The following is a 22,483-nucleotide window of genomic DNA, read 5'->3' as shown; positions in this document are numbered from 1 at the left end:
GATACTAATGGCAAAAAAAACAGCTAAGTCCTTGACACTCAGTCACCCCACTTTTATTTTTTTTTTTTTAATCAAGGGTTTCTGGGGCTTTGTGGATTCTGGGTTTTTGGGGGTTTTTGTTTGGTTGGGTTTTTTTAAATATTATTATTAATTTATTTCTAGTAGAATTGTTCAGCAATGATGAAGTTTCCAACTTCTGTTGCTGAAACAGTGGAATCACTTTGAAAAAAAACTTTAAAAATAAACATCTGTTGTTCAGTTTTTTAAAAGCTACAAATCTACATGAAGTTTCTCTTCCTGATAATTTTCATCTGGAAATTGTTATCATTAGTTTCTTGGGGGAGAGTTTCATTAAATTTTTAACTTCAAGTACTTTAATTGGTCTTCAGTCCTTAGCAGCCCTGTGTTTTAAAGAAACAGATATTATAACAGTAACCTCTAGAAATAGTGGCTGATGATTAATAATTAGAAAGATTTTCTCACAGGCTTATGGTAGGTATTATTTTGAATGTAGGTTGAACTAAAATATTTGTGAGTTTATTTATGAATTGTTAAAGAGGGAAGTGGTGGGTGTGTTACCATCCTTCTTAAACATTTCTGGCATGATGAACTCTGAAGTTAGGTTTCAGCCTGGAGTCAGTTTTTACAGCTCTAATAAATCCCCCACAAAAATGGCCTGTTCTAGTGGAAATGACAGCAGCCCTTTGTCAAAACAGTGGCATGGACACCATTATAAAAACTGAATAAATACCTGAACCGTACCAACTTTTCAAAATATTATGCTTTTTTCTAAGCAAAAACCAACAAAGGAAAAGATTTCTTGGTAAATATTTAAATACATTAAATAACAAGCAATTAGAACATGATTAGAAATTGTGATAGACTGTGTCCTGTTACTGAACTCTATCCTTTAAAAAAAGTTTCCATTTTGATATTTAAGAATCACTTGTTGACAGAAGGGAGGGCTTCTGCCAGCTCAAGGTCTGTGCGGCACAATGTGGGACACTTTGAAAGAGCAGCTGGGTGAGGGGGATTTCTCTGCCTGTTCAGTGGTTTTGTGACAGTGACCATGAACTGTTTCCCTTGGGTCTGGGGAAGAAACAAATTGCTGTGACGGAAATACATTGTCCTGGACTAAACATTCCTAAAATGTAATGTTGTTTGTTGTAATGTTTAAAGATAATCTCAGGGAGAGCACTTATGGACAGTGGCTGTGGGGTGTGCAATTATGATACCAGGCAAAAGGAAATTCTGGCTTCTGTGCTGAGTGTCACCAAATGCAGCAGACACCCACCTGCCTGTTCAAAGTGCAGCAATTGCCAAGTTAATAATATTGGATAATATTGCGTGGGCACAGAGTTTGCAAGTAGGTAGCCCTTCATTAAGTTGTTTTTTTGTGGCGGTGTTTAAAGTTCGTGTTGAGTAGTTAATGTTAGTTGTTAAACCTGCAGTCTGTGGGAAGAGGTGGTTCAGGGTTACAGGTACCCTCCATTGATGTCAAGGTTTGTATGGAAATTCCTTGCTTTGTTGCAGTCATGCTGCATTGTTTAGGGCCTTGTTTACATATATGCTTCTGCACCCATCTGTAAAATGGGGCTGGAGTTTCTTCCCTGCCAGGTGTCCTTCCAACAGTCTCTTTCCAAGTCCATGTCAAGTGGGAGAGATGTATAGCAATGTAAAGTCAAATGCATTAGCCTTGCCCAGCTTCTAGTGTATGCATGCCTGTGTGTGATGCCGTACATATACACACACCCATTGTCTTTGGATTAGTTAGGTCCTGCTGGAGTTTGCACCCCACTTTTATCCTTCCTCAGCTTGAGCCGTGCGTGCTGCTGGTGAATGCAGCCTTTGCCACTCAAGAATGCATTTGCAGAATGTATAGCTGGAGTCAGACCTGTTACTTTTCTGCTCATTTCTTAAAGTTACACAAATGCCAGACTTGAACTGTAGAGCTTCTCTTTTATTTAACGCTTTGCAAATCAAAATAATTGACACTTTCCACATTTTATTTGATCTTGATGGTTTGGTTTGTGGAAAAACTGTATTAGATACTCATAATACAAACAACCACAGAAACATTTCTTGGCTGTACAAGAAATGAATTATTGTAAGATAGTTTATCACAGCTGATAGCAGAATGCTGATAAGTGGTGCTGTTTTTTCCTGTGTTTGTCTTTGGGTTTGGGTTTCCATCCCGTCTCCCACCCTGTCCAGAGAGAGCACAGACAAGAAACTGTTGGCTTTGTAAACAAAACTAGATCTCTCATATGACACAGCATTTCCCCAACCTGTCTCCTGCTTGTTTATACAGGTGCCTATAGAGGAATGTGGGTATTTTAAGTAAAGCATCAGACCTGATAAAAACATAAATGAAGAGGTCACATGCTGGAATTGGTGCTCCTCATCAACACTGCAGCAGTTCAAAGCTGGAAAGATAGGCCATTATTTTCCCCTTTCTATTTATTACCAACAGGGGAATACAGACTTGTAAATATCCTTTGAATATGTTTGTGTAGCTAGCTGTTAGATATTTTCTCCATCTTTCAAGCCTCTGTCTTCTTTTTACAAGAAGAATTTTGCATACTAGATTTACATATATGTTGTTTTCTCATTCTTTTTTTTTTTTTAAATCCTCATATCTGCATTTTGAAATCAGTGTTTCTTCCTGTTTTGTGGATGTGATGTAAGCAAAAATAAATTTGGGAAGATGTGACAATTAATATAGATACTGTTATGATGGCAAAGTCTGCAATCACAATCCTCCCTGATGCAGAGATCCTAAAGTTTGCTTTTACTCTTGGCTGTAAGGAAGGTCATCAGGGACAGCAGGGTGAGAGATACTGTCTAAGCAGATGCTTTTGGTCAACAAACATCCTTTTCATCTCCTTTTGAAACCACTTTCTTTGGTAGCATACCAACATCACTGCTAAGGATAGGAAGTCAACATGTTTACATTTGTTAATTTAGCATAGTATGAGGGTATGGATTTTTAATACATAACAAAAACATGGTTTGAGGGCGTTTCTAGAACCCTTGCTCATTCAAGATAAGCTGTGTAACTATATATGTTTGTTGAAGGATTATGCCTGTTATTTATAAGAAAATGAGGTGTTGATTGTTTTTCTTCTATGTCTTTTGTTTCCTGCTATTGCTATAAAAATGCTAAGATGTGTGTGCTTATGGAAGTTCAGTTCCTGCTGGGTTACATCCAGTCATATCTGCCAGCTGACAGTGACTGAGGCAGATCTCTTCTTCCTGACTGTTCTTGAAAGACTTCATCTTAAAACCTCCCTCTGCATTTTCAAAGCTTTATTTTCAGCTATTGACCTAGCTTTTCTGGACACCTGAAATCCTAAAAGAAATTGATGCTAGGTAGATGAGTAATACAGGCTTCAGTCTTAAAAGTTGGGCTTAAATCCTGAACACAGCATAGCACAGCTGACTCTGAGGATAGTGAGTGAAATACATTTGTGACTGAGGTGTGACAATGATATTTTTGAGTGTATTTGCTAGTTCTAAAATGTTCATGTATTTGGTTGGTATTTACACTTAAGGTCTGATGAGATGGAAAGTTACTCAGTGGGTGAATAAATAAAGACAATAAGTGTTAAAACTAATAGAAGAAAACCTGAAGTAGAAGCTGGAATGGCATTGTCCAGTTTTGCACAAAGAACACAGGTTAATATAGCAGTATATATGAAGAGGGCCTCTTCCTTGTTGATATTTTTGGCTGTGTTTCTTTATATGTTGCAAAGCCTAATGTTTTTAGTTGTTATGACTAAAGGAAGGACTTCTAGTGTAACAGAAGAAATTGTATTTTTCCTGTCTAACTTTCCCATTTCCACTTAAAAGTGTATTGTCAAGTAGAATCATATCTGTACAGCCATTTGGGGATCTGAGTATGAAAGGTTTAAATTTAGTCAGATTGAAAAGACTTCTACCGTGAATGGATGTGTAGTTTTTATTCTCACTACCTGTAGGTGATCTGAAGACAAGATCTTAAAGTCATTTGAAGTTTTCATGAGGATGGCTTCAGCTTTGTGTTTCAGGTTTTGATTTTTTAAATCAAAACTTTTTGAGGTTTTTTTGATTAATGTTGTTTTTGACAGCCAGAGTCTCTTTGGAAAGCTTGCTTTGTGTGGAATGTGTAGTTTCCCTGATGAAGTTAAAGCGCAGAGGGGGTAACTGAATACTCCCTGCTGTCAGTGCATTGCCAGCCTGAAGAAAAAACAAACATGCTTACTGAGAACAATGAACATTCCTTCAAACCCTAGGAGACAGATTTTTGTCCCCCCCCTTGCCCCCCCCAATCCCTCTGGGCCCAGGGATGTCTCATCCTGTTTTGGGTGCCTTGCTTGGGGCATAAGGGCTGCAAATGGTTTCACATCTACATTTAGAATTTAGAGCGTCCTCCAAGATACTTCCACTCTGTGCCCCCTGCCATGTGGGTCCCTTCCCAACACCCACCCCTTGCCTTGACCTTCCTCCAGCAATTCTAGTGATTTAGCTCTGACTTTCCTTAATGTTTTTTGTACCACTTTTCTAACCTACTTGGTCTTCAGATGCATGCCCAGGCTGCCTGTTCTCTTGTTTTGCTCACCCTGATTTCACTGTCCTTTATAGGGCAGATGCTCTACACTTGATATCTCAGAACTGAAATCTTTACTTGCTTCTAAGCAATTTCCACTGCTGCTCTCTTGTTTCCAACCTAAATTAAGGTTTGCAGTGATAATTTGGTATTCTGGTAAATTCTTGATGCTCGGTGGTTGTGTGAGCAGGTCAGAGGGCAGGTCATAACTTGAAAACTAGATGTATGGGGATGTAGAAACTTGCCCTGTCTTTAATTATCTTGGGTTTTTTTTAAGATAAGAAGTTCTCTAAATAAAGTTTCTTGATTACTATTAATAATGAGTGGTTTAGAATGGGATAGAAGACTAAGCAAGAATGGGATAGAAGACTAAGCATTTTTCATAGTATTCTTTTTGGCTTGGGTTTACAGGCCTGAAGATTTTTAAGAACATTTATTATGACCTTACATAAAGAAAGCTTTTACATGCCTGCAATGAGATTGAGTGCTTTCTGAGATTATCCTAAAGTACTTTCATCAAAAGATATTGCTTTTTTTATTAGGTTATTTAATTTATATTTTTGTTGCTGGACTCTTTCTAAAACCTGTACTGTGAGCTTCAGAATTCATGAAGTTACTTTCCTCTGGATTTATCTCGTTGCTGATTGACTTTGGTGCCTCAGAAGATGGCAGTTCTTTATGAAGCTGTCTGCATTTGGGGTGATTACAAGGAATTGCTCTTTGTAAATTTGCTGGTATTTAATAATGTGGGACTCAGAGATACTGTAGTCAATGTAAAATTTAATGAAGACATAAATTAAAGTCTTTGAAGATAGTGTCAAATGTAAAGGAAGATGTGAGTTGTGGATTATGAGCAAGTGAGGGAGCAATAAAATTAAATGCATAGATCACAAAGCCAAGCAACTCAGAAGCCAGAGGCTGTGTTGACAGCAAAGGAGATAGGAATACACTAGAAAGCCAAGGGATTGAATGGCAAAGTGTTCAATACTTACAGCTTAGAATCACGGACTTGTTTAGTTTGGAAAATAGTTTTAGGATCGTAGAATCCAGCTGCTAACCTAGTTCTGCCCAGTCTACCACTAAACCACGTACCTTAGTGCCCCATCTTTTAGAGGGTGGTCCCCACACATCCAGTGAAGGTTTTCCTTAGCCCTCTATTGCTTGCTTATGTATTTATGAAAATAATTTTTTATTGTCTTTTACAGCAGTAGCCAGATTAAGTTCTAGCTGGGCTTTGGGCCTTCTAATTTTCTCCTTTCATAACCTCATAATATCCTTGTAGTCATTGTTTGAAATCAGTTCAAATTGTTGGTACTTACTAATCTGTTTGATCAAGCTCTTGAGATCTGTTTTAAATTTTGAAAATGGGGAACTTGTTATGTGGTGGTTTTTAACTTCGTTGGGGTGAGAATTGCAAAAGTCTGAATCTTTAATTTATCATGTGCTTTTTCCACATGTTATGAACAGTTGCATAAAAAATTAATGCATTTAATGCCTATGGCATCTAGAAAAATATTTCAGTGAATTTTCCTTACTATCACTGTGTTTTTAAGCCAGAGCTGTTAATTAGCTGTAAGGATGGTAAATTTTCAGGTATTTTCCTAAATGTTATGTTCCTGATGAAAATAGCTTCATTTTCTAGACCAGTCTGTTAAACAGTATTTTGGGATTTCATTGCATGCCAGATCTTTGGAGTTGGCTGTGTGTTAATGTTATTGACAAAATGGTCAATATCATTGGCTCCCTTCTCTAGAGAACCAACCATATTTTTGCATGCCTGCCCAAAGCTCTGTTTGCAAGTATGATTACTCTGTTCAGTATGATTCACATAGGTCAAAATGACAGATGCTTTTTACAGAATCACAGAATGGAACAAGTTGGAAGAGACCACGGTGGATCATCTGGTCCAACCTCCCTGCTCAGGCAGGGTCATCCCAGAGCACAGATTTGCATCCAGACAGTTCTTGAATATCTCCGATGAAGGGAGACACCACAACCTCTCTGGGCAACCAGTTCTAGTGCATGCACAGCAAAGAAGTTCTTTATATTCCCAAATTTCCCTCAAGCTTTCTAGCTTTCTCAGGAGGTTTCCTCTCTTGTATTTCTTTCCTATTCTAATTGTCTCAGTATATAGTGATTTTTAATGTGCCTTCTAAATTATGTCAAGCACTTAATTATTGTATTAATTTTTGTTGAAGACGGTATTGAAAGCTCATTAGCTTATTTTAAAGCTGGCACTATGCAACATATATAATTCTACCATTTGTTACACACATTTTTTTTCCCCCCCTAGATAGAAGATGGGAGCAAAGCTGCAGCTGTGGACAAGTTACTGGCTGGGGATGAAATTGTTGGCATCAATGATGTGGGCCTGTCTGGCTTCCGACAAGAAGCAATCTGTCTGGTGAAAGGTTCACACAAGACGCTGAAGCTTGTAGTGAAAAGGTAAGCTTGTGTTAACTGGAACGCCAAGTGTGTTTCAGCCTATTAGCTACTAAGCAACTAAATTTGCCAAGATGTGGCAAGTTAATGACTTTCATTCACTGTTATAAATGTGCATATTATGTGGTATTAAACTCCTCCTTAAACACAGACCCTTTAAAGAAGATGATGTGGAGAGAGGCAGCCTATTGATCGGAGCAAAAGCCAAGGCAATACACTGTGTGAGTGCTTTTGTGATGTGATCAGTCAGGACACTGCCTGTGTCCTCCTGAAGTGCAGTGCCCAAAGCAGGCTGCCAGCCCTGCTTCCCTGCCTTTGGTGTGCAGACACAGGCAACGCTCTTTAGTGCATATGCTGTGCTGGCCAGTTGTGCTGTGAGGAGTGGCTTACATGGGAAGCTTTTGAAAAAGCATTTTCCCACTCTGAAAATATTTGAGGTTTCGAGCATTTCATAAATGGCTTGAATAAAGAATACTTTCAGTTAGTTGTTAGTGAAGGGGGAAAGTGAAGCAGTTTATCAAAACAGAACACATTTTTGGTTTGAAAACTTTTTGTTTTGTCATTTTGAATCACAGCTTTTAAGGTCACACTACTTTTACTAACTTGAGTTTAAAATCATTTTCATAAAATATTTTTGTCAGAAGTGAACCAGTGTTAAAGTAGGCTACATCTTGTAATTTCTGGAAAAAGTTGCGACCCAGAAATCTGAACAATATGATCTTTGTTAGTAATTTCCTTCTCTGGTGTATCAGAACTTTCTAGTTAATTACTTTTATCAACTTATACCAGTCAGTCTTTAATGTGAGAATTTGTTAGAATCAAAAAAAGAGTTTTGATGCAACACAGAAAATGCCAAGAATTTGAGTTTGACAGGTATGATGATCCAGTCCATAAATATAATGACTGCTTGAGGCCGTCTCAAATAACGACAGTCTTTTGTGAAATAGCACTGATAGGTAAGAGAGGTACAAAAGCATGCTTTTCAGCTTTGGTTTTAGAAGGTGTTTTTGATAGAAGAAGTTATGGGAACCTGGAGCTCTTTCACAGCTGCTAGGTTATATCCTCAACAATAGCTACTTCTAGAAGCTCTCACCAAATTTTTGTAGCATTGAAGCTAATAAATGCAAAATAAAATGCATTCACAACTACCATAAATCATGCTGATGTTCAGCAGTTCCAACTTGCATTGGCTATTCCAGTAAAAGCACTTGTTAGTAGAGGTTACATCGGTTATTCCTGTCAGAGAAAGAGAGAATTTCAGGGTTGAGAAGTTTTATACGCACTGAAGAATCTGCCAAGACAGCAAGTCTTAATTACCAGGAAAAGCTTCAGACCAAATAGAAAGATTCCCTCTCTTGGTGCTTTTCAACTTTGACAGTGATTTGCTTAGAATCTGTGAATTCTGATCCATCTCTGGAAATGGCAGAAACTTTGGTGCAGAAATACCCTCATGAGAGACACAGCTGTGTCATTCTTGGTTCTTCATACCACATCATGCTGTATTACCATCTGAAAGGAGGTTGCAGTGAGGTGAGGGCCGTTCTCTTCTACTCTGATAACAGTGAGAAGACAAGAGGAAATGGCCTTAAGATAGGGAAATCAGATTATATACTAGAAAAAAATATTTCACCATTAGGGTGGTTAGGCATTGGAATAGGTTGCCCTGGGAGGTGTTGTCCATCCCTGGTCACCATCCCTGTAGGTGTTGGAGGTGCCTGAATGTGGTGCTGGGTGTTGTGGTTTAGGGGTTACCATGGTAGTGCTGAGTGGACAGTTGGACCGGATCTTTTAAAGGTCTTTTCCAACCTTGATGGTTCTGTGAGTCACTCCATGAATGTGATTTTGGAGAACTTTGCTACAGCTAATCAACTGCTGATCTGCTGCTGGGGATTTGTGGCCATTCTCTGCAGGCAGAAGAGCCCTATTGCTGTACATGCCCTTGAGCACTTTGGTGCAAAACTGATGGATTTTCATCAGTCCTTTATCATCCCTTCCCTTTTTCTATCCTTAGCGTGTGTGCAATAGTCAAAAACAAGCCAGCTGTTCTAGCCAAGAGGCTGAAACAGTGGCTGTTGTTAGAGAAAACATTATTGTCTGAAATTTATTAAAAACTTCCATAGCTTCCAAAAGAGGCAATAGCCCTTTGGGTCATTGACAAGCCTGCATAATATTAGATACAATTTCATAAAACTTACTGAATTAAACTAGCTGGGGCTTTTGTCTTGGTTTTTCAACTTTGCTCTTTCTCTTGGAAAGTTGCCTTAGGATATCAGTCCTTTGATGGTCAGAAACCTTTTAACTTCCAGACTCATTTTATTCTTGGCCAGCTTGTTCTCATGCACTGCTGTTGCTGTGCTGAAATAACTTTTCCTGTTGGAAGTTCAAATGATGCAGGTTTTTGTAAAAGCCTTGTTGCATGCTTTCTTTCAGAAGTTATGGTTTGAACAACAGTATTAGTTTTGTTTTGTTTGCCCTAAATCTTAGCCTGAATTTTTGTGAGTACTTTAAACAGCCGTGTCTTTAAGCAAACTGGTTGTTTAGTCTTTGTGTGAGCAATCCTGCAGGTCTGGATTGAATTGGATCAGGGAACTGATCTGACTACAAAATTACTTGAGTAAGTAGGTTTTCAGCTGGGTAGAACCACCACTTTTCAGAGGTAGTCTGCATTTTAATCAATTGTAGCAATCTTGCAATGGCTAGTTTAGCCTTTTTAGACTATTTCAGTCTTCAGATCCACACTTAATGTTCCCTGGGGAGTCTGGGGATAGTCCCACAATTCCCTTTCATTGTGTTACATATAAGATGAAGTATTGATCTGCAAGTCATTTTAGCATCTTTTTGTCTGCTTGCCCTGTGTCCTTTGTCTAGCACTGTGATGTCACTGTAACATTGTTTTAACATTTTATTCCCTGTGGATGTCAGTGTTATAATCTGAAATACAAAATAGACAGGTTTGAAGTTCAGCTCAATCCTGAAGTTTAAGAGAATCTTTGTTTTAATCATGTTGTTGTTGCTATCTGTGAGAGTTAATAGCCAAGATCTGAATTTTATGTGGAAAACGTTTTTCCTTGGGGTCATTTGTCTTATCTATTTGTGTACTGATCCAGAAGTGAAAAGCAAACTTTTAAAAATCTATGTTAGGAAAAAATTACTTCTTAACAAAATTCTTTTAGAAGGTAGAGAACTTTCCTTGCTATAATGTCAGTATAATTAATCAAGGAAAATAATATTTTATTTGTCACTGCTGAGAAGTATGTGCCTGTAAAATTTCTTCTCAAAGCAGTAGAGCCACAGCCTGATCTGATGTTGATCTAACTGTATGTTGGAAATGTATGTTTTGTCTGTTTAGAAGTCTAATGTACCTACAGTGAAGACCAAGGGAAAATGTTTTAGTGAGAGTAATGTGTTTCATTCACAACAATCACTTTGTGTCTGTGACAAAAGTTTCTTAAGGGGCTTATGTTGTTATGTAGCAGTAGCTGGCTTCCAAAATATCATATTTAACTGCCATTTTAAAATATGATTCTTGACTTACACAGGGAAAATAACACTGGTTTCTAATAAAATGGTCTGCAGTACTCAGCATAAATGTATTGGCTATCAGCATACACAGTTTTTGCTGTATTTTCTGGAGCCATTGCATAGTTGTGGTCTAAACCAAATCAGGACTGTGCAACTGGCTCAACAACAATTTTGATATGATGTTTAAGTGGCTTACATAAATTGTTGGTAGAATAAGTGCAGTGTACTTTTGGTCCTGGATTAAAATAGGATTCAGGAGGCTTCATATATTTTTCTCAAATGAATTTGTAGAAACAATACATCTTAATTGCATGCTAGTTCTTTGGTGTAGTACTGAGTAATTTCTTGGGTAGATTCCTTTCCTAGGAAAATGGCAAGCAGACTGTGTTCAGGACATTTCTTACAGTAATTACATGTGAATTTCTTTTGTTTGGAAGTGATGTGCATATCTACATACAAATGAACTTGGTCTCAGTGTTGATACTGAATATTGATGTTGAGGTGATTGCCATATTCTGTGTACTTTAATTATTTTGCATATACTTCTAACTTTAATTCCTTTCTACTTATTACATACAATCTTCATTCCTTTGCATGTGTTAGACATAAGCATATATCACAAATCCGTAGTAATTTTTCACTATGCATTCATGAGATATATTAAACTGTTAAAAATTGGTGCATAGGTGAGGCTTTCATGTGTAATTTATTCAAGGCAGGGTGAGATTTTCACCTCTGGGAGTCGCCCTAAGAAGTTACATGGGTTGTCCCCTTGGCTGCTTGAACCGTCTGTTAGTGGCAGTTGAAATGAGTGGGTGAGGGAAGGAGCAGCCTCTTTTCCACAGGATCTGCTAGTGATGAGAAGCTTTGTTTAACTTGGCTAACTCTGCAGGTACTGTGAGTGCCTGAGAACAAGCTCTAAAGTTCTGGAATTTGGCCACATTGTGTACATATGAGGGCTTGCTGGGTTTTTTCTTTTCTGTAGCATTTTGGTGTTGTGCCTTCATGTTGCTGAAGTGCGAGCTCTTTTTGCAATGCTGAAGGAAGTCCCTTGTTAAAGGAAAGGGAAAGGGAGTGGGAGCAAACACTTGTCGTCAGAAGCATAGTATGAATACTGACATTACTGTGCAAAATCCTAACAAGAGAAGTGACTTGCATGATACTTCTGCCATAAACACGTAGATATGGAAAGTTATGATTATCTTTATTTACGTGGCACTTCATGAAGACAGCTAACTCCTAGTTAAAGCACAGAAGGAGGAATTTTTAATGAATCTCCTGAGGGATGTTCAGAATGTACAGTACTGTTTCTGAGACCTGAGCAGAAATTGTGAATAAAAATCTTGAGAGTCATTTACGATGTTCAGATGGAAGATCACTGGAATTTGTCACAGTCTGAGCAGAAACCTGCTGAACACTACCAGTGACCTTTCTGTAATGGGTTGTGTATAACTTAGCAAGGAGATCTATTCTTACCTATTTATGACCTGTAGAGTAGCTACCTGTGTGCTACATGGCTCCTTGTGGCTGCAGAAATACTCTGTGCACCTTGAGAATATCAATCTGTGAGAAGACGTTGAAAACTGAGGGATGTTTTTTTGCTGCACAGTTATGAGATACAGATGGAGGACTGTGAATTCTGTCTCTTACCTGTGTTTGGCCTTGATACTTCTAGTTTCATAGATACCAAATGATATAGGAACCAATCTGAAAAATTACATGTGTTTTTCTACTTTTAAACATTTAGTGTGCTCTTTTGTCCATGGTTATGGTTAAGCATTGCTCAATAAAAACCAAATGCACTTGTGGAGAACCACTGTTGATTACAAGTGAAATCTGTTTTGTCTTTCAATGACATTTCATTTCTTCTGGAACTGGGATTTCTTATGGCAAAACAAATAGCAGTGGTTTCTCTCATTGCCCTGTAGCCATAATTCTTCCTTTTTAAAGATTGACCATGACCTTAACTGACCAGAGTGGATTTTTGGGGTTATTTTGTGTGGTCTTCTTTCTCTTGTTAGATTGTTTTTTTGGTGTGTTTTGTTTTGTTTTGTTGGTATTTTGGGGTTTTTGTGTGGTTTTTTGTTTTTTCTTTTTTGGGGGGTTTATTGGTTTTTTTTTTTAAATTCCTGTATTTTCAACCAGACTTCAGAAACATGAGAAACTGTAGTAGGGTTTTCCAGGGCTGTGTCTGCATACATGTACCATTGCTGTAAGAAGCAGGCAGGTGTGCTAGCCCCTTGCCACCCATGTTTCTCAGAACTGACAGCTGTGTAACAGGATGTGCCACTGCAGATCTTTGGGAGTGGGTATTTGTAACAAATGCACACAGCTTTCAAGTTCATGGCATGAACATTTCTGTGGGACTGCAGTTGGCGGAAGGGCTGGGTTCTTTTAAACTCCCACTTTGCAAATTGACTTGAGAAGTGGGTTAGTACATTGCTGGGGGCTCCCTCTTTTGCTCTGAGCAGGATGGCCAGGTGTAAATGTGTGCCAGGTATGGACACATACGCTGCTCCCAGCCAGGTCTGGTGATGGACAGGGGAATAAGCCACATGTTTCTGGATATGTGACATGACAGGACCAGGCTAGAGCACGTCTTTTTCTCCTTTGCTGTTGCCAGTGAGCTACCATGGCTCACAGTGGGGTGGCAGAAACCAGATAGACACAAACATGGCATATTACATGAACTACACAGCACCTACAGGCCCAGATCAGGAGAACGTTGGTTGGATGCCCTATGCTTTAAGGGCTGTCTAGTAATCCCAGCAGGATCTTTCTATGAAGGAATGCTTAGTGGAGCATCTGCCAAATAAACCACCCTGTACACATATGCTCAGTGGGGATGCACAGAGTAGGCCAGCCCATGTGGAGGTCCCTTCCTGCTCTGATCTAGTTTGCCTTCCACCTTCTCCATGGGCAAATGCGAGGCTGGCTGAACTTCCAATGTGCTCCTCATCCTTCATCTGTGTGATCCCACACTACTGATGGAAGGCTAATGGACATGACAGGAGGAGGAACACACACTTCCATCTTATATTTTCAGCAAATAATACCTTAGAAAAGCCCTGATGAGGACCATTTTCCCTGGTTGCATCACAGTCACTTAACCCAACACATTAACAGTGTGAATCCACATTCTCTTTGCTGTAACTCTAGCAGTACCACCCAAGATGATTCCCATGCCAACTGCCTTTTTGGTGGGGTGTACATTTAAAAAGCACTTTTATTTCTTAATTTTTTTTCCCACTTCACCTGCTTCTTAGTTGCATTAACATGATTTGATTCATGCTGTTAATGACACACTGACTGATGCTTGAGGTAATGGTAAGCTTTAGTTCCTCCAGTTGATGGTGTATTGTCCCTGATTTCAAAGAGCAAGTGGTTGTCTTGTGATTTTAGATGTTTGTCTTAAACAGCTGTCAGGCTTCTCTCAAATACATGTCGTGACTGATATGTTTTTGCTTTCTGGCATCTTCCATAATTTACAATACAATAAATAAATAAATTATAACATGATCATTTATAATATGATAAAAGAAATAATTTATTTATTCACAAATCTGAAAAATTTGCCCTGTAAAGCTTAAATAATAGAAAGCCAAAATTACAACAGATGTTTCAGTATTTTACCAAGGCAACTCTGTTAGGGCAGGGTTTGAGCTACTAGGAAGGCCATAGACATTTCCTTGTAGGTAAAAGGAACATACTGTAATTTGAATATGCTTATTCAGAAGGCTACTTGTGGCAGTGCTACTCAGTTTTTTTAAGTAATTACCAAAATTGGACAGCATTGCTTCTTTTCTGGGATGGGATATCCATCAAATGGTAACAACCTGTGAGTCATGACTGGGTTTTAGTAGAGATTTTTTTTTCCTTCAGTCATGCATGCACTTGTCAAAATGGTTAATTTTGAGCATGAGTAGTCTCATCCAATTTAGTAAGAGCACTCACATGACTGAAGATAAAAAAAGTATACCAGTTCTTACAGGATCTAACCATAGCTTTTTACAAAATGGTACATTGGAGTTATTCTGAAAACTGCCTTCCACTTGTGAATTTCAGTGTAGGTGCTGGAAACTCTAATATGTAGTAGCCCCTTGGGTGAGAGAGAGGGAAACAAATGAGCCTTCTGAACTTTGGGGATCTGAAAACGTACTCATTTCACATAATACTTTCGCATGCACACACAGCTGATTTTTTTATGTATTCAGTAATACTGTAGATATCTTCAGACTCCTGACTGAAACAGAGTTATAAACCCACCCATTAAAGATCAAATGACTAATGTTTTTATGTCAGAGATGATCTTTGCATGTTGAAAGCATGATTCTGTGTAAGTTCTATGTTTTGAAATAATTAATTGTTTGGGATTGCTTTTAAGCACTTAAGAGTTGGGTTTTTTAACACTAATGAATGATATTGAAATGCATGTGTCCAGTTTCAGGAGAGAAGGAATAATACTCCCATTCCTGTGTGTTGCAGTTTTCTCTTTGTGGAAATTTTATTTTAGGTTACATATTTCACACCCTGAAGATTAAATGATTGAGAAGTTGAAGAACTTGGCACTTACATGTTTCAGCATCAAGTATCTACCATATTGAGTGTAGAGATTTTATGCTCTACTTGCTCAAGTAACTACATGTAACACCTTCCAATTTGAAAAGATTATAAAGAAGTTTTAGAATAATTTCTGTATACAACCCTTAACTTCAGAAATGTGACCACTTCAAAGAAGGACAGGAATGCAAGTGTGTTGCAGACTTGGTTACTGAATAACTGAAGAAATTTGCATCTTATCTCTTGCACAAGAAACCCAGAGTATTTTATGGTCGATTCTACTGAATCTGCATAATACTGGATCACCTGGCAAAACAAAGTCTGGCCCAGAGTCTCAGCTACCACACTGCTGAGTTATACAGCCCATGTGCTTTTAGTCCAGATTCACGCTGAGTGCAGAGGAAGGACAGAATGATGAAAGCTGAAGTTTGGGAAAATTTCTGCTGGGTCACAATCAAAACCAGAGTCAGTTCTTTGATCTGGCTCATGGAGCAGATTTGCCAGCAGGTGGGCAGCTGAACTAGGGCTGGCATCTGATGGGGAAAGAAAGCACTCTGAGGGATGGTGACTGGTCTGGCATAGGTCATGTCCAAGCAAAATAGCTTTCTCAGGTAAAACCTGAGCCATACCAGCTTGTGGCACAGTTCTTTGTGGAGGCTCCATAGTTTGCATCATATGGCTATAGCGTTTTAACCAAGATTGAGACAAAGTAGGGCTGGGCTGTCACCTGAAATGCCCTGGGACAAGAGGAATTCCCTTTCCCCACTCTTTGTTTTTGGGTCACCTTGGACGTGGTGAGGTAAATTACAGCTGAAATTGGTTTGGGAAAACACCACACCTGTGCAGAAAGACCAGTATTTGGAATGTGGTTTCTGAGGAAGCTCAAGTTGGGATGGCTGTTGAAGGGTAAGCTTATTGTGGTGAGTGGCTGGGAGGCAAAACACACCCATTGTGTCTGGCCACAAGCAGCACCAGGATTTCTGTGGCTGTGTGCCCCAAGGATGTGGCAGGTTCCTTCTTGCTGAGGGCAGTGTTTTGGGCTGGTGCAGGCAGCCGTGTGCTGCTCTGGAATTCAGTCTGCCCGTCCTGGGCAAGGATGGCAGAGGGGAATGTGTCTGGATTGCTCTGCCTCCTGCTCCTTCACCTCAGCCATGGTAAGACAGCCTAAAAGCCCCCGTTTTGACTCCTGCTACTGCTGTTAGCATTAGCCCTATCAGAGGCTGTGTTTTTCTTCACTGTTACTGGTGAATAATGCTTTGTTTGTATTTACCCTAAAGGTTAATTTCTTTGGCACTTTACATGGCATAATAATTTCCAAGATACTTGAAAATAAATCCTGCCAGAACCAATTTATTCAATGTGTGAAGCACTTTAGATGTTTCCTAATGATAAATATTCAATTAAAAATGTTTTATTATCCTTCTAAGGAATTCTGATAAATCATGGTAAAAATTGAGGTAAGAAGGTGACATCAGTAGTTTAATGCTATCTAGCCATCAAAAGGTAAAGGAATGTGCAAAAAACAAGGATGAGGGAAAAGTATTTATGTAGCTTATATAATATACCATAAATCCCAAGGGCAACACTTTTATCTCAGACATCCAGATGTGTCTGTCTAGTTCCCCAAGGCAGAGCAAGGAAAAACAGTTCCACAATATGAGAGCTTTATCATGGTAGTCTATTGTGAATTCAGAAGGCAGGAAGATTTATGATGTTATACCTCATGCAAATTAATACCTCTTTGTTGACAGTGCGTGTCTTATTTATAAATGAAATTGTTGTTCCATCCTGCTCAAGCCTATACAGTTGGGCTGAGGAACAAGGAAAACCTGAGCAAACTGTGATGGTGAGATCCTGATTTCTTCACATTAATGACTGAACTTTTTAAGGTTACTAGCATTGATAATTTATTTGCATTTATTTATTTTCACAGAAAGAATCAGAGCATTTTGCAAGTCTCTTTAGTTTCTTTTTATGTAAAATGCAATTTATTAGAGTATAGGGTAGGAGCTGCTGTGCTGTGACAAGGTCATTCTGCTTCCAGCATGGCTTCCTTTAAAGGAGTCTATGTTGGCTGAAGTGTGGTGTTGCTGTTTGCTACATTTTTCAGGTGTAGGATGATTGTCAAATGGGAGGTGAGACCAACTGGTTACCCGATACATGAGAGGAGAATGCAAAGAGCAGTGCTACAGGCCTTATAGTCTCGCCATGGTTGACAGCAAGGCAAAAGGCAATTGTGTAGACCTTTGTGTGAGAATGATCACTTAAGGTAGAATATGCTGCTTTGCTGAAATTTTAGGGATTTCTACAGATACCCATATAATAGAATTCTGTCAATAACTTGTCTGTCAAAATATTGGTTCAATTTGCCATTCTAAGAATATCTGAATATTAATAGGTTGCTTTCATTACTGCTTTTCTCTTTTAGAGCCTCTCCTTCCCCCTAGAAGTCCATTAAGTTAAGTATGTGTTTATATTTTTATTTGATTGTTTTTAAGTTCTAGGTCACTTCTTTTTTGGGGATACTTTTTGGAAGTTATTTCCTTTTATGATAAGATACTAGAAGCTGAGATTGCAAAAACAGGAACTCCTTCTGTTTAGCATGGACAAAAGTGCTGCAGTTCCATTTGCTGCTTCCAGAAAAATAGGCTGACTTTGTTGTTACAATTTGTTGGCACTTTTCTTGAAAAGATAAGTAAGAGGGGAGTGCATGGTATTCAGATCAGTACATAGAGATCATAAATAATAACAAAGCCTCAGATTTGTTGTTTTAACTCATTGCATTGAGTTTTAGTCAGCTACAAACATTCAGGAAAAAACTTGGTAATATTAGAAAACCTGTTAATTTCAGGTGTTGGAATGGGTCATTTTAAAGATGCAAAAATTCAAAAACTGCTGACTAATCTCCCTTTGAAACAAAGAGAAACAGTCATTGCTCTATTTCGAATTCCACCTTCGAATATTGAGACAACCAGAATATTTCCTGACTTTGGAAGATCACAGCTGTAGGAATTAAATGTCTGAGGTCACCTTTTAGATGTGCAAATGAGGCAGCCTAACCACAATCTTTTTTTTTTTTATTACTCTGAATAGGTTAAAGTCTGATTTCTCCCTGTGACTGAATCCTTTGCTGGTAGCGCTCTCTTGTGGCTGTTACTTTCAGTTAAATTACTTAAGGGATTTCAAAAATGTATATTATTTAGAAATTTCTGCCCTAGGACACAACAGTCTGTATTGGATAAGCATTCCTAAATTAAATATGGTAATAGATACTTTAATAATGCAGGAAGGTCAGTCTAGGCAAAAGCATCCCAAGTGTATTCCCCAAAAGATCTCAAAGGGACAGGCATATTGAGCATTCAGGTTTTTAATCTCTTTTTTGCTGTATTTTTGGTGAAAAGCTATAAGCCTGTGGACAGGCGGGGGGAGGCTTGGAGGGGAAGGAAATCTGCATTGGCAGTCAGTCAGGTGGAGGAGAGACAAGGATGAGCAGCTTCATTAATTGCCTTGACTGCAGATGCTGCTGTTTTTGTGGTGTTGCTCTTGGTGATGAGCAAGTTACTTTCCACAAGTTTGGCTATTAAAATGAACGAAAAAAAAACGATTTGGGAAACTTTTCAAGTGAAACTGATATATGTGTTCCTGGTGAAAGCTTGAAAACTTTTCACCCTGAATCTGTATTTTCTCATTCTGGAGGTGGGAAAGGAGAAGGTGGGGGGATAACTCTTGACCTATTCTGTTTTTTAATACCAAGTTTTTAGCTGATGTTTAAATTTTCAGTAAGGAGGCAGAGCCTTCTGGAAGCTCAGATTGTGATGTGCAAGCCTTTCCTTTGAATTAGGGACATACGGTTTCCTCTTTCAAGAGCAGTTACTAATGAGCAGTTGCTTGGTACTGCACAGACTCAACATTATTGGAATTGTGCATCCAGTGTCATAGCTTCGTGAGCCTGTCTGCATTATTAGTATCCAGTGTATGATGTTGATGTAGGCTCTTTTTCCTTCTACACTGCAACCCAACAGCAAATGGAGTAATGATTCCAGGTTGTTTACTTAGTTGTACTCCCTTACAGAGGCAGGTTTACGCTTGAGATAACGCTTTGAACGAGAGGGATCTTGGCCCTTGACTGAAAAGTCTCTATTCTTCTGTAGGCTGAACTCTTGTGTGTGGCATTTGTCTGATACCCACCTTCATTCATCTTTGGATCCTGTATGTCACATAAGAACTGTAATAATCCTAGTTCTTTCAGGGATATTTTTTTAAATTTCAACTAGTCTTCTGGGAAAGCTTTCATAGTAGTTATGTGACTGTTTATAGCTGTTTTCCAGCAAATGTACTGCCATACCCAGCAGCCTTTGAAGTGAAGGTAAGGTGAGCTTGTTTGCTGTTTTGGCTGCAATCTAGCAGGACAGCTCAGCAGTATCTGATTGCAAATTAAGACTGAAAAGAGGCTTTTTAAAGCAAATTAAAAATCCTATTAGTCAACTGTATTTTGAGGCTCAGGTTTTCCTTTTCTTTAAACATAAAGAAATACTTAGTTTTTGTCATCTCTTACCACTGTATAAATGTAATTCTCATCTTTTTTTCAACAGCAGATTCAGTAGTATCTACCCTATGCAATTTATTCTTTTGTTATGTAGAGTGAGGATGGACTTGCTGCTGGAAATTCAGGAAAAAAAGTTTTTTCCCTACTTGAATTTTACTTCTCTGTTTTTCCAAGTAAGTCACCAAGAATAATATTTGTCAGGTCTGCATCCTCATTAACACAGCAATAACTCCATGGCTTTTAGACTCTTTCTGAAACATTGTTAGAAAAGCGAGCCATTAAGTCAGAGTTTGCCTTTCTCTGGGCTGAGTATGCACATGCACACACAGGCATGTGTGTTAATGTTACTAAGCGAGGCATTATGCTAGGTTTAGCTTACTTTTATTGAAGGCTACTTCCAAAAAACCTCATTACATTAGGTTTAACATCTGTGAGTAATCTATACTCTCACCTTTATATGAAGTGCAGTTATTTTAAAATTGATAATATCAATTTGGCTGAGAAAATTTTAGCCAGACACTATCTAACTTTCCAGCAGGTTCACACAGTTGAGCTATTGGACTTCTTTGTAATTTGTATTTCTGTCATATGCTATATTAACTGTATTTCTTATTAAAATCCAAATATGTATGCCTGCATAAAATGAGACCACTTCCTTGCCCTTTGGCCAGTCTCCTTCCTGAAGTTTGAGTATTTCTGTAAATCCATAAACTTCCAGCTTTTCCTTTACAGCTGTAAATGCATCCTGCTTTGACCTGTGAAAAGCTGTTCATTTTACACATGAAGGATGGGGGTCAGTTGGTTGGAAAGGATGCTGTGATGCAGTCTGCTCTGTTATTGAACAGAACCAGTAAAAATGTACAGTTATTGTTTAGTGTGATGGGTTAGGGAACCTAATATGATTGTGACAAATAGGCCAGTGTGCAAGAAGAAAATGTCTTTGTTCTGCTGTGTCGATCCTTAAGGGTGCAGCATAATAAATCTTCTTCATTTCCCCCCAAAGAAACTGTGCAGCCTGTTACTGTATCCTTTATATCCTCAGGTATAATGATGGTCAGCAACCATCAAGCAAGCTTACATTGCAAATCTGGCTAGCAGAAGGGGATTAATTGTGTGACCATGGGATAAAGCTTATTTTTTAAAGAAAACTTTAAAAATAAATTATCCTTTGAAAGAACTCCCCAGTATTTGTAACATCAGTCTTCTTGGGACAGGGAAGAATGTACCTGCCACTTTTTTTCTGTAGGTGATGATTTCCAGTGCCTGCATACTGAGGTGGTTTATTTCTAGGGATGTAACAGGCTGCCTCTCTTTTAGGGGAAGTGCTGATCCCTGAGAAGACTGTCTGGTTGTCTTTCATGTGTAGGAAAAGCGTCTGTAACTCTCTGCTACCATTGATAGTCCATCAGCTCTTAAGAGGTTTTCTTTTAGCTTTGTCATTTCATGGGTGACATTAACTTCTTTGCAATGCGGTGCCCCAGACTCATCTATTTACCTGTCCATGTATTGGCTTTGGAGATTGGAAAAGGATAGAACAGATCAAACAAACAGTTTCAGCAGCATAATGTCAGTGCGTTTTTCATGCGCCTTTGTCCAACACCACTTCAAACGAAAACTAGAAATCCCCCTTCTTCGTCCTCCATCAGGAAGAGTCCTCTGGATCCATTTTTTGGGCTCCGCTCAGCTTTTCCCCGCCGAGCTCTGGGGCAGCGTTCAGCGGCAGAGTCGTGGGTCTGACTAATCTGAAGTGCTCCGGCCTCTTAGCGGGGAGAGCTGACAAGGCTCCTTTGTGAGTCTAATTATATCCCTAAGCTGCCGGCCGCAGATTAGCGCAGGGCAGCCGGTGGCAGAGGGCTGAGGAGTCCCTGCTCCGTCGGCATCGCCCGTGTCTGCCGAGGACAGAGCCCAGGAAGGTGCCACCAACACCCCCGGTGCCGCTTCGCTCTGGGGCCGGTCCCGCTCCATGACGGGAGGCTGCTCCGCCAGCCGCAGCTCGGCCTGGGCCCGGAGGGAGGAGGCACCGCCCAGCGCGGAGCCTGGGTAGGTACCCAAGGCTGTGCCGGGGCAGGAGGCTTCTGCCAGGCTGGACGGGATGTGGGACACTCGTGAGTTCTGCCATCTCCTCACCCTTCGTTCCGTTGTTGGGATAAGCCGGTGCCCAGGGTGCCTTTCTCTTGGCTTTTTTGTGTCTTTTATAACTTCTTGGATGAAAGGGATTAAGAAAATGCATTGCTGTCTCAAATGCATCGGATTAAAATTTCGTTGTAGGATTGTTGAAGTGGAGTCGGCAGGTGTGGAAGAAGGGGAGGTGACTTTGAAAAGAGTATTTTGTTATTTGCTTTCAAATTGCCTCCCATTTCTCAGGCAAACCTGGCTTCAGTGTGCATTGTCTTGCTGAACAAAACCACTCATCTCCTGGCTGGGCCAGGCACTGGGGTGGTTTGCAGTCACTACTTTCTAAGCGCTCTGCAACCAGTTTTCTTGGGCTGGTCTCTTCATCCCAGTATGGGATGGAGACAGATGGAGTGTGCAGAGCAAAACTCAAGGTGTCAAGGCATGAGAGTTTTTAAGCCTTGAGCTTTTAGTGGTATGAAGAGAAAATTCAGTGGAAAAAGTTTCCCAGGCTATGAGTTGTTTGCCAGCATGTGCAGAGCTTACATAAAGGTGAAAGGATATTTTTTTTATGGAAAAGAGCAAGAGGAAATGAATATGTTGATAAATGTGAGACCAGAATTGTTTGTTCCTCACGATAAATCTAAACAAAGGGATGTGGGATTCCTCCTTTGGAAGGAGAGGAATAAGAGGTTCTGAGCAAAAATGGGGGA

At 39.3% G+C, this 22,483-nt stretch overlaps 1 protein-coding gene across 11 annotated transcripts in view; it reads left to right on the top strand.

Moving 5' to 3' along the window:
- SHROOM2 (shroom family member 2) overlaps positions 1-22,483 on the top strand; it is a 118,248-nt gene that overhangs the window by 40,226 nt on the left and 55,539 nt on the right. For 8 of the 11 annotated variants that reach the window (XM_086880122.1, XM_086880126.1, XM_086880119.1 and 5 more), the window contains one exon: positions 6,882-7,033. Coding sequence is in view for 4 of the 11 variants with exons in the window: in XM_086880119.1 (XP_086736245.1) it covers positions 6,882-7,033 (152 nt within the window). In the remaining 7 variants the exon portion in view is untranslated. Of the gene's footprint in view, positions 1-6,881; positions 7,034-11,339; positions 11,445-22,483 lie in introns of those variants that run through there. The other 3 variants (XM_086880128.1, XM_086880124.1, XM_086880130.1) reach the window with 3 other exon arrangements.

This window comes from Cyanistes caeruleus, chromosome 3 (assembly GCF_971803275.1).
Source record: "Cyanistes caeruleus chromosome 3, bCyaCae1.hap1.1, whole genome shotgun sequence".
Classification (NCBI taxonomy): domain Eukaryota; kingdom Metazoa; phylum Chordata; class Aves; order Passeriformes; family Paridae; genus Cyanistes; species Cyanistes caeruleus.
The sequence above is the reverse complement of the archived record's forward strand: the minus strand, read 5'-3'. Positions and strand labels throughout refer to the sequence as shown.